The 12,881-nt window shown below is 37.1% G+C and overlaps 1 protein-coding gene and 1 long non-coding RNA gene across 3 annotated transcripts; one reads left to right on the forward strand and one right to left on the reverse strand.

Moving 5' to 3' along the window:
- Positions 1-406: 406 nt before the first annotated feature.
- them4 (thioesterase superfamily member 4) lies at positions 407-8,465 on the reverse strand. Of its 2 annotated transcripts, none has more exons than XM_083553416.1 (6): positions 7,971-8,465; positions 4,110-4,296; positions 2,711-2,873; positions 2,351-2,461; positions 1,849-1,973; positions 407-948 (listed from the first exon to the last, which is right to left on the reverse strand). In XM_083553416.1, the coding sequence occupies exons 1-6, from the start codon at positions 8,109-8,111 to the stop codon at positions 905-907; spliced, it is 771 nt and encodes a 256-aa protein (XP_083409542.1). In that variant the 5' UTR covers positions 8,112-8,465; the 3' UTR covers positions 407-904. The 2 variants fall into 2 exon arrangements, with proteins under 2 accessions (XP_083409542.1, XP_083409541.1); XM_083553415.1 differs by having other exon boundaries at positions 4,110-4,299.
- A 1,002-nt stretch (positions 8,466-9,467) lies between these two features.
- Positions 9,468-11,415, forward strand: LOC310732773. Its single transcript, XR_014535546.1, has 4 exons — positions 9,468-9,904; positions 10,009-10,040; positions 10,946-11,066; positions 11,275-11,415. It is a non-coding gene; the product is annotated as an uncharacterized lncRNA (long non-coding RNA).
- Positions 11,416-12,881: the final 1,466 nt, after the last annotated feature.

A 12,881-nucleotide genomic window follows, 5' to 3' on the forward strand; every position in this document is an offset into this window, starting at 1 on the left:
AGGAGGAGGGGGGACAAGTTACGTGAGGTGCCTAGTTAAAAACTATTTCTACAGTATATAATAGAGCAGAATTAATTAGCACACAAGCACTTTACTTGTCAAAAGGATCACTCTTCTTCATTGACTTATACAACTAATTATTTTCTGATAGTGTAGTATTAGTTTTCTCACACTTTGCTCTTACTTTTACTGTACTTTGGACTAATTTGCCATTTAGAAGTTACTTTAGAATTGTTATGCACAAAATTAACAAGTTTCAATGGGCAGATGTTTAAAGCAGGGGTGCTTTATAACAGCCTACATAACATTTTAGGACCACATATTATATATATATATATATATATTAGCTCATAATATCCAACAGATAAACATTTACTCGATTTTGCGAAATAAATAAATGTACACATACAGCTCAGAAAATCTTTATTGCAAATAAAAGATGAACTCACAAAAATCCACATATTTATTCATTCATATATTCAAATACAATACTGTAGTTTTGTTTTATTATAACTGCATGCACACATGAATACCTTCTTATTTGCAAGTTATCAAGGTTATGTTAGTGGCCATCTTACTATGTTAAAAAACATAATGCATGTTATTGTTGCTAATACTTGCGGTATGTTTAAACCCATTCAAAGCCCTATTAAAATAATGCCCCAAAGGTGAATACTAAGCATTATTTAAAAAAATTTATAAATAAAACATAGCAGTTGTGAATACATAACGAGAGGTAGAGCAAATAACTGGTGAGTCTGGTGAGTCTAAGACAGTAAACAGTTCTGTACATCCACACACACATCCACACACACACACACACACACACACACACACACACACACACACACACACACACACACACACACAGAGTGTCTTCAGCGGATGATAATCGGCTTAAGGATTAAGATCCAAACAAATATCCCATTTTTAATGTTATGAATAAAGCTGTAAAGAAAGAGAGAGAAAGGCACAGTGATTTTACGGATTTTTACATGAAAAGAAATTCTATAGTGAGCAATGTTCACCCTCAGTGTTTCAACAATCTAGTTTTCAGCAAAAATATTTCCACGGGATTTACAGCTGTTTTCCATGTGCTGTCTTACTCCAACAGGTCTACGTCACTACCTTACAGGATAAAACATATACCAAAGTATACCACTAGAGGCAACACGTAAAACCCAAGGAGGATACCAATGCTTACAACTAGACTTCCTTGTTACTCATTTGTATGCCAGAATTACCCTTAAAATATACTTCAAGGAGCAAAACATAGAAAAATTGATGTGATTGGATCAATTACCATATTTAAATAGTTTATCCAATCAGTAATAAAATCAGTCGGTGCACTGCAAAACCCAAAAGCAAAAATTGAAAAAAGATCAAATTACTGTTAATTACTGTTTTAAGAATAGGTTGACTTACTAAGAATATACGCACATTGAACACTGAGCAGCCCTGTACCTGAAAAATCTGCAAGAATTGTCTGATGCAATCATCTCAACCTGGACCAAAGCACCAAAGGAACACCTTTAAAAGTAAATGCCATGAAGAATGTAAAACTATTCTGAGAGCAAAGGAAGGCCCGATCCAGCTATAGTATACTGCTCCTAGTAGTGTTCAGTGAGTCTATATTTTTCCGTTGTGCCAAGTGAGCTCACTCAGAGCAGGTGCATTATTTATCCTTTGAAGATTCAGCAGAATGCACACAATTGCACATGGCCATATTGCTATTCATATATCCATATTGCTATTATAATGGGTTTTACAAACCATAGCTAGACTATGATCAATAATATTTAGGCTAGTCTAATATTATTATTAGTTTTAAACATATGGAATATCTACCTGTAGCCTCGGTGTGTAATTTGGATTCATCAGTACTGGTCACTCTACAGGATACAAAGATTTTCTTGCCTTCGACACGATCCAGAGCACTGTAAAGCACAACTACACTACCCAGTGGTACTGGACTGTGTATTGAAAACAGACAAGAAGTGTTGGTTAGTAAGACTGTTAGGAGTGGAATCATATTAAGCTCCCCATAATAGTGCAAAAATGTTTGTTTTAGTTGGTAGCACAAATAATTACTGTGATGAGTAAAATTAGTATTCTATTATAGATATTTAAAATGTGATTTTGTAATGCAGGTTGCAGTATATGACCTTTTTTTTTTTTTTTGGTGAGAGATAATGTGGAAACAAGTTTGAGTTGAAAGACTCAAGCAGAAATCCCATGGTTCGACAAGTCTAGCATATTTATTTAGAAACATGCAAGACTTTAAAACACCTACTAAACTCTGTGTATTTTGAAGTGAGTTTGCACCTTTAAGGTAATAGATTCTGTATACCTGCGATAGTTGATATTGAGGTTGGCAGTCATAACAGGCCCAGCCAGGTAACCAGCAAGAGTCCCTGTCACTGTATCGATCATGGTGGCGATTGCTCCACCGTGCAAATGTCTGTGGCACAGGAAATCACTTTTACACCACTTCCTTTGCTGAAGGGACTTTCCCCTTCTCTCACTAACAGGAGTACAGGTTATTTTTCCATTCAGTGTCCTATTTTGGGTATTATAGGTTTAGGCCTCACTTTGTCATTTAGTGCTGAAAGTTTTAGTTAGACACATCTTTGCTAAAATCATTGATCATCATCAATTATAGAATGTATAATATGTGTAATATAATATGTTCAGTGCAGCGTTTGCTCACCCAGGAGGCCCCTCCAGTAAATGTCCAGGTTGAAACACACACACACATCTCTTCTCCTGTTGGTTAAAAAAAACCACATACTCGAACGCTGCCCCTAGATCTTTAATGTTTCTTGTGAAGAGTCTGGATTTAGACTGGATCATTTTACTCAGGCATACGCCGCCTACCAGATCGAAAAACAAACAGAAATATTATGTTGCTGTTATGCATTTTAAGGCATTACACAACACTGTGAGGAGCAGAACAATTCGACAACAAATTGCATGAAGTGTGTATAGCACGGAATGCTTGTGTGAGCAATTTTATTAAAGTAGGATCACAGTGCAAAACCACACACAAGAATATATATGAAGGCGAAGAGACTGCTCGGCCTGAAAGTGCTGAAATGTGTGTGTGTAGTTCATGTAAATGTAACAATAGTGTGTTGTACAATGTTGGCTGTATTACATTTAAATGGTCTTTTTTTAATTAGAATTATGAGAGTAGTTTTATATAGAGACAGTTTTACTACAATTACATGCAGTACAGTAGTAGTATGTATAGTGTACACGGCCACTCACTCTGTTATGCCTATGACAAAGTGTACATGTAGTGTAAAATAAACTGTATACTAAATCCTTTTTCTGACTGATTTCCTAATTGCTTTACAGTACAAACTATTATGTTTTGCCACATGTGGTAATGTAACAAGTATTTTAAGTTCTTACGTTTATTTACAATTTACATGGTATATTTATACAAAGGTAAATGGTAATATAATCCCTGGCATTGCTGATATGGTGATGTTTAATGTAAACCTTGAATTTTAAATACTGTATTTTTTTATACATCCAATTACACATTCGAATAGAGTCTTAATTAAACAAAATTCATATGATCATGGTGGTATACACACTTTATCACATTTCTTACCCATAATGGCCTAATAAAGATCTGCCTAAATGTTAAATACAACTAAACTATTCAAACAAACTGCAAAGTATTGCAATTTTTTGTTTCTATTAATATAGCACAAGGAGCAAAGTAGAAGCATATTTTCTTAAAGTATTTAAAAGAAAAGATATATTATATGTTTTCTTTTATTATGTGTCTTAATTTATTTCATAACATTTCTAAATAAGAGACAGGTCTAACTAAAAAGCAGCTGAAAAATATGGATTGGCTCAAGGAACAGCCAGTTGATTTCAATGTTTTTTTCTTCTTTGGTCCAAAGTTTTTAACAATCTGACATATTTTCTGTACAAGAAGTAAAGTAAAGCATAAATGGAAGCACTTGTAAATGATTTTCTTAAATAAAACAGGGCTAGTGGAATATAACAGAATTCAATATGACATTAAGCTTTCATGAGCAAAAATGGACACAATTTGCTACAAAAGAAACAAATTCCTTATCGCACACCTCTAACATATTTGAGAGAGCGGTTGTAACTGGGCAGCTTGCGCCAAGTCCCCGTCTTCCCACTTTTTTCAGTTTCGGCTTCACACAGTGCATTATACCGATTATAAACGTCCTGCATCTCTGCACTCCAGGATGCGTTGGGCTGGCTGAAGTCCCGTGACTTTACATTGAAGGGCCACAGTGACATCTTCTGGGTAAAGAGATGAAAGTCAGACAGTGTTATATATGAAGCATTTTGCCAATCAGAGAACTTGTACTATCTGCACAGAATACATAATAATAATAATAATAATAATAATAATAATAATAATAATAATAATAATAATAATACTATAAGTACTCTAAAAAAGGTTTAAACATGACAGATCATGCCATTTCGTGCATGTTACTCGCTCTTCAGCACTGACATTTTACTGTTTCGTTTTGAAGAAATGTTTCTTGGTTGAGCAGGACATTCTGTGTCTGTTAATCATATTTATTCGCTTAAAAATTATTTTATTTGCATTTTTCTACATAGATCTGTTTGTCCATTACAGGTCCAATAAATTCACAAACATTTCACAAACTCACTATGATTGACAACTGTTGCTTTTCTGTTCCAGTAGAATTATAATATACAGTGAGGAAAATAAGTATTTGAACACCCTGCTACTTTGCAAGTTCTCCCACTTAGAAATCATTGGGGGGTCTGAAATTGTCATCGTAGGTGCATGTCCACTGTAAGAGACATAATCTAAAAAAAAAAATCCAGAAATCACCATGTATGATTTTTAAACTATTTATTTGTATGATACAGCTGCAAATAAGTATTTGAACACCTGTCTATCAGCTAGAATTCTGACCCTCAAAGACCTGTTAGTCTGCCTTTAAAATGTCCACCTCCACTACATTTATTATCCTAAATTAGATGCACCTGTTTGAGGTCGTTGGCTGCATAAATACACCTGTCCACCCCATACAATCAGTAAGAATCCAACTACTAACATGGCCAAGACCAAAGAACTGTCCAAAGACACTAGAGACAAAATTGTACACCTCCACAAGTCTGGAAAGGGCTACGGGGAAATTGCCAAGCAGCTTGGTGAAAAAAGGTCCACTGTTGGAGCAATCATTAGAAAATGGAAGGAGCTAAACATGACTGTCAATCTCCCTCGGACTGGGGCTCAATGCAAGATCTCACCTCGTGGGGTCTCAATGATCCTAAGGAAGGTGAGAAATCAACCCAGAACTACACGGGAGGAGCTGGTCAATGACCTGAAAAGATCTGCGACCACCGTTTCCAAGGTTACTGTTGGTAATACACTAAGACGTCATGGTTTGAAATCATGCATGGCACGTAAGGTTCCCCTGCTTAAACCAGCACATGTCCAGGCCCGTCTTAAGTTTGCCAATGACCATTTTGATGATCCGGAGGAGTCATGGGAGAAAGTCATGTGGTCAGATGAGACCAAAATATAACTTTTGGGTCAGAATTTCACTAAACGTGTTTGGAGGAAGAAGAATGATGAGTACCATCCAAAGAACACCATCCCTACTGTGAAGCATGGGGGTGGTAGCATCATGCTTTGGGGGTGTTTTTCTGCACATGGGACAGGGCGACTGCACTGTATTAAGGAGAGGATGACCGGGGCCATGTATTGCGAGATTTTGGGGAACAACCTCCTTCCCTCAGTTAGAGCATTGAAGATGGGTCGAGGCTGGGTCTTCCAACATGACAATGACCCGAAGCACACAGCCAGGATAACCAAGGAGTGGCTCTGTAAGAAGCATATCAAGGTTCTGGCGTGGCATAACCAGTCTCCAGACCTAAACCCAATAGAGAATCTTTGGAGGGAGCTCAAACTTCCTTTGTTTCTCAGCGACAGGCCAGAAACCTGACTGATCTAGAGAAGATCTGTGTGGAGGAGTGGGCCAAAATCCCTCCTGCAGTGTGTGCAAACCTGGTGAAAAACTACAGGAAACGTTTGCCCTCTGTAATTGCAAACAAAGGCTACTGTACCAAATATTAACATTGACTTTCTCAGGTGTTCAAATACTTATTTGCAGCTGTATCATACAAATAAATACTTTAAAAATCATACATTGTGATTTCTGGATTTTCTTTTTTTAGATTATGTCTCTCACAGTGGACATGCACCTACGATGACAATTTCAGACCCCTCCATGATTTCCAAGTGGGAGAACTTGCAAAATAGCAGGGTGTTCAAATACTTATTTTCCTCACTGTATATATATATATATATATATATATCAGTCATTTTAAACATAAATAAGCCGCACTTATACACTGTCTACACTGAAACTAATGAACTTTACACAGGCTTTAATGGAGAAAGTGTATGTAACACTGCGTGTATCTAAACAGTAGCCTACCAAGAAAGTCATTGTTTACTGTCTTCCTCCTTCCTTTCACAACAATTTCTCTTGCGAGTTTTTCCTTTGGCATCGTCGTGCGTTTAAAAATCACCATTGGTGAAGCTTTTCTACCGATGCCGTGCAGCTCAGAACACAGCTGAAGTGCGTTTTTTCATGCCCGGTTGTTTTTAGCGTGAAGAATGATTCGCTTTTCTTGTCGTAACAAATTCTACTTTGTTACGACAGGTTTATTTTGTTACGACAGGTTTACTCGCAGAGCTATTTTGTATTTTGTGTATTGTCTTGCACTGTCTTGTGTTGTCTTTTGCACTGTTTGCACCAGTTGCACACATGCACTTTATGTGGCGAGGATCTTTCTACTAGTTCTTGGCCCTGTGTTTTTCTGTTTCTGTGATTGTTGTTTTATGTTGTTTTATGTAGCACCTGGGTTCTGGGGGAACGTTGTTTCATTTCACTGTGTACTGCATCAGCTATACAGTATATGGTTGAAATACCAATAAAAGCTTCTTGACTTGACTTGACAGTCCGAGTGAGCAGCAGTCAAACGTCACAGGAACCTCATCCATATTTATGATGTGGTGCGGCCTGATTCAGTGGGAGCGCGATTTAATATAAAGAGTTTAATTGGTTTACCTGAACCCTTTTGGCAATTTCATTGGTCTAATGTTATGGGGTTCAGTTTTTTGGCTTGAAGTTTGTGAAACCGGAAAAAACCCCGGAAAAATCCATAAATTAGCCGCTTCGTTGTTTAAGCCGCGGGGTTCAAAACTTGGGAAAAAAGTAGCGGCTTATAGTCCAGAAAATACGGTGTACACACACACACACACACACACACACACACACACACACACACACACACACACACACATATATATATATATATGTATGTATGTATATATATATATTGTACCTATGTATGTTAGTAGGTATCACGTGACTAGAAAACGGTCCTTAGGATTGTAGCTGATTGTGATAGAAGAGTATCTGCAGGAGTGAAAGGGAAAGTTTATAGGACTGTGGTGAGACCTGAGATGTTGTATGGTTTAGAGACAGTGGCATTGAGTAGAAGACAGGAGGCAGAGCTGGAGGTAGCAGAGCTGAAGATGTTGAGGTTTTTGTTGGGAGTGATGAGGATGGACAGGATTAGAAATGAGTTTATTAGAGGGACAGCACATGTAGTACGTTTTGGAGACAATGTGAGGGAGGTGAGATTGAGATGGTTTGGACATGTGCAGAGGAGGGATAATATCATGGGGTACAGTATATCAGTAGGAGAATGCTGAGGATGGAGCCACCAGGAAGGAGGAAAAGAAGAAGGTCAATGAGGAGGTTTATGGATGTGGTGAGGGAAGACATGCAGGTGGTTGGTGTGAAAGAGACAGATGTAGAGGACAGGGTGTTCCGCTGTGGCGACCCCTAATGGGAGAAGCTGAAAGAAGAAGAAGAGGATTGAAGCTGATTGGACAGGAAACATGATGAACTTACCGACAGGCCTCGCGTGTTCCAGTGCGCTGTTTGCCAGATCTCCAGGCTTTTACCCACAGTCTGCTGAGAGACAACATCCTGATACATTGCAGGCCAATGAGGAATGAACCTCAACGCGGCTTGGAAGCAGCGTCGCAACATAATAAAGCTCTGTCAGGGTTAATCACGAAACCTGGCACGCGCTTATTTAAAAAATAACGGATCTGGCAACATTCTCTGACTAGCGCGTTCTATGAACAGGCATGAGTCGGAGTCTAGAATATGCACACTGACCTCCGTGTTACAGATGGAATCGGTAACTAAACCCTATAGTATTTTCTTCGTATGGGTATAAATTTTGATTTCTCCCGACGATCTAACGAAGCTGGAAACCCAACAGGGTGCGGGTGACTTTGAATGATGTAAAAGACGCGAATGACCGCTGCTCGAACTTCCTGGAGACGGAGGGGAGAGTTTCAATTCAGCAATCCAGCTTTCACTATCACTAGCTCCATAAAGACCCGGGGGGAAGGGGTGCGGGGTGTCATCAGCTTTAAAAAAGAAACTAACTCCATGCGCTTACTTCACATTTGATCATTTGACAATGACGCTCAGCTGACACAAGTTTTAATAGTAATGTAGGTAAATTGCGTTCAGAGTGAAACTAGGGGAAGTGTCTAGTGTATGAGTGAAGGTCAGATTAGACTTGTTATCGGAGGTGTTGGAGGGAATTGTAGAGACGCGTGTTTTCTGTGAATCTATGAGCCATGCAGTAAAATACCGTGAAAACACTGACACGATCATAAGCAAAGATCAGCGACCAGCGGTCTGTAAACAAAACGCAGCTGTGTGATGGGGCGCGTTTGACCATTGTGACCATTGATACACTATATAGTGTCTTTAGTGCTCTCTCTCTCTCTCTCTCTCTCTCTCTCTCTCTCTCTCTCTCCTGAGATCCACCTGATCCGCCACCTCTGGATGGAGTTATTTTCTATTGGACATGCAGTGCAGCTGAGGATGGTTCCACTTGAACAGCCCAAAAATCCATTAAGTTACTGAGCACAACAAAAACTATGAGGATGGATTTGTACTATAATTAATTGTAATTTCATTAATATCAACAGTCTCCTACAATGGCTTAGGACTTTGCTTTGCTTAGACAGTTTTGCATTAAGGACCCATAACTGCACAGAACACATCAACAATGATTCAACTATAATGAATGAACATTTGGTGTCACCAAGATAACGTTCCCTTTTGAGTCAGGTTATAAAATTGAAATGTATATGTTAGAAATGTTTTTATGAGTTTAGATCTATAAGTTTAGATACTAACATATACATTCCAATTTTATAACCTCATCATCTCTGTTAAGCTACTTTGGCACAATGTCCATTGGTAAAATCGCTATACAAATTGAATTGATCGCTGTAATATATTGTTTACTGGTATATAATTATGATAATCTAAAAGCTTTTCCTTTAGTTCAGTGCGATAACAATCCTGCTTTTAGTGAATGGTTTTTATTTTCCACAGCTAACTAACTTGTGTGTTTGACTCACTATCTGTGCACCCGAGACATCACTTCAGAGTGAACTACAGTGTGATTACACATAACAAACATTTTATAATTCTGTGTAATTATTTGGGAACATGAAAAATATGCAAATCCAAAAGCTGTTTTTGGAGCCGAATGAGTCGGCCTTTGTTCGTGAGCTGAAACATTAGCCCTGAATCACTCAACTGCACATGGTGTTGAAATCACATGACCAGAACACGTTACCTTAACAACCTAACTGAAAGCTTCCATAGTTACCTTCTAAAACCCTCGACGGTTAAAGGACCTGAAGCATCAAAATGTTTTTGTATCGTAAGAAGCTCATTATTGTTGAAATGGCTGCTTAAACCGAACAGTCTTTAGGAATTCTGCTGTACTGAAAGAAGACAGAATAGAGGTAATTATTACACATTTTTCTTGTCTGATAAAATGTGACCAGTGAATATTCGGCTTACAGAAAATATTTTTACACTTATCACCACTGTCTTCTTTCTTTTCTAGAAAATGGCACACAGACTTGATCAACTAGAAAGGTTTGTTTTCATCATTTGTTGTCACCCCAACAATGACAGTGTGTGTGTGTGTGTGTGTGTGTGTGTGTGTGTGTGTGTGTGTGTGTGTGTGTGTGTGTGTGTGTGTGTGTGTGTAGATTAGATTAGCCCTAGATTAGTTTAGTGGCATAACAACAAACCTAGAAACACTTTAAAAACTAAATGTGTATACACACACACACACACACACACACACACACATATATCTATATATATATATATCTTATTTGTATACTCTATATTTATGCTTTATATAAAAGCATTTTACTACATGTCATACTCTGTTAGAATGTGTATGTGACAAATAAAATTTGAATAAGAAAATCTGAATTTGAATCTGTCAGTGGGCATGTTTAATCAACAAAGACTACATTTCCTCTCCTGAGCTGCGGTCTGTTTGTGGGGGTTAGCCGTCATGTTTCCAAATTTGTTGTGTTTTTGTTTTTTTTGTGACATTTTCTGTTTTGCTATTGTTTTGTAGTTTATAAATATGTTTGTACTAGTTTTCCACATGCCATCATGTCATTACTAATTCACTGCTTTTGTAAAAAATGTTATTACCTGTATCATATTTCCTCATTACCGGTTCCCTGATGGTCCTGTTCCACTGTTGGAAAAAAGTGTGAAGTGTGTAATGTGTAGTAAGAGTTGAGCTGTATTTATAATTATTTATCTTACTTATATGGTAGCTCTACTTGATGAAATATGCAATATCAAATAATTAATTTCTGCTTTTGTTTTTTTTTTTTGCTTAATTATCCTACCAAATCTTCTCTAAATTATATAACAAGGAAGCCTAAAACAGATTTACAGCTTTTGATATGCAAATATTTTTCCTTTTTGCCATCTGCTCACAATCCTCATAAAACTGGTTTATCTGTTTCAAGGAGCAGTTATGTTACGCACGGATCAGTATTTGAAGAACCCACCCAAACTGGTTTTGCCAAGTCCTTGTTACATCTGGAGCTCGCCAAAGACGCTAGGTTGGGTCGTGCTGCCCTCATACTGGTAGGCAGAGAATGTCAAAGAGAAGAACCTGGTCATTTGCCAGATATGTTCTATTCATTATATAAGCAATCCTGTTTATACTAATATAGTACATAAAATAACTTCTAAAATCTCCCCTCAAAAATCTATACGTTTTAAAATCTCCAATCAGTGCTTACGAGTAGATAAAGAGATTAACTACTCTGCTTTATCTGTCATGTTTTAAAAGGTGCGTAGGGAGGCACTGCGCAGAGTTCTGGAAGAAGAGAGACAACTTTACTCCAAAGAACTGAGCAGAAAGAGCCTGGCCATTTATCAGCAAAGGTTATAAATCTTTTAAACAGCACTGCAATAAACCTTCACAAACAAACCTTTCTTATAAACCTTCTTAACAAGCTGGGATATGCAAAGAAAGGATTTCACTGTGCTGTAATGTATGTATATGTGACTTACTATATTTGTATAATTGTATTTCTATATATGCTTTATTGATATATATATGTCACTTGTAGTATCTTTTTAGATTTATGTACTGTAGAAGTATACATGCAGTAATTTTTTCCCTGAATCTATATAAGTTGCAACCACAAAACAAGCAATGTACTGTAGGTTTGTAATTGAACTCATCATGGGAAAAGACAATGTTTCTCATGTGGGCTAGATAAAGTTTGAACCCTAAACCTGTTTTGATTTTAAACATCGGAGTAGAAGGTTTTTGCAAATAGCACATTTTCAAAAGATTTTTACCATGAATTATTCCAAGTCCACTCTTACTACTTCATCTCAGACCAAAGTGCATTTTGGTCTAGTTCTCAGAGGTGAATGTTTGGGTGTAAATACAGTACAGTATATGAAAGTAATGCAGCAAACAGCCATCAGGCTATTTACAGTACATTATATAGCAAATGTAGACACCTGACCATCACCTCCATATGTTGTTCCTTCCCAAACTGCTCATACAAAGTTGGAAGCAGGATATTTCTTGTAGCATTACAATTACTAAGGGGCTTTAAACATGTTGCAGCATGACAGTATGCTTGTGCGCTATGGTGGAAGAACTCAAATGGCCTGAACAGATACTTGACCTAAACCAAATTAAACCATGACTGAATGAAAAAATTCTTACAACCACACTACAACATCTAGAAAAACTTTGCAGAAGAAAGCAGGTTATTATTACAGCCTAAATATCAAGAGGGATGTTCAACAAGCACATATGAGTGTGATACAAAAGATATCTGTTCACAAGATATTTCAACAAAGGTACTGAGAATCTGCTCTTGTTTATTAAACTCCTCCCACAACCTCACTTTCCAGGTGAAAAAGGAACTGGGAAAACACAAAGATGGAGAATGGCGTTGAATGTAAGCTACGGTTGCAATGTACTGAGAAGTTAAACATTTACACATTCAGTCTTATCTGTAACCTGAAAAACATTTCACTTTTGTGAAACACCTCATTAAATTGAAGAAAAATTTAAATAAAATAAAATAAAATGTAAGTATGAAGTAGGCCTTTTTTGATTTGTTTCCTCTGGGGTTTGGCCATTGTCTTTTCTCTTTTTCCCTACTGACACAAAGTGTCTCTCTCGTTTGATAAACAATGCTAGGTTTTAAATGATCATTTTTGTCTAATATTTGTAATTGTTTACTTTGACCAGGTTTAAAGTTGAATAAATAATTTAACTTACGCCTCTGTCATCTTATTCAAGTCTAATTGTTTGACATCAAAAATAATAGTGCAATATTTACTTATTAGCCCATGTAGTGGGATCTGCATGTAATTCCTAATGCTGATGGTGTGCATGACATTATATATATATATATATATATATAT

Source organism: Silurus aristotelis (genome assembly GCF_946808225.1).
Source record: "Silurus aristotelis genome assembly, chromosome: 1".
NCBI classification, from domain to species: domain Eukaryota; kingdom Metazoa; phylum Chordata; class Actinopteri; order Siluriformes; family Siluridae; genus Silurus; species Silurus aristotelis.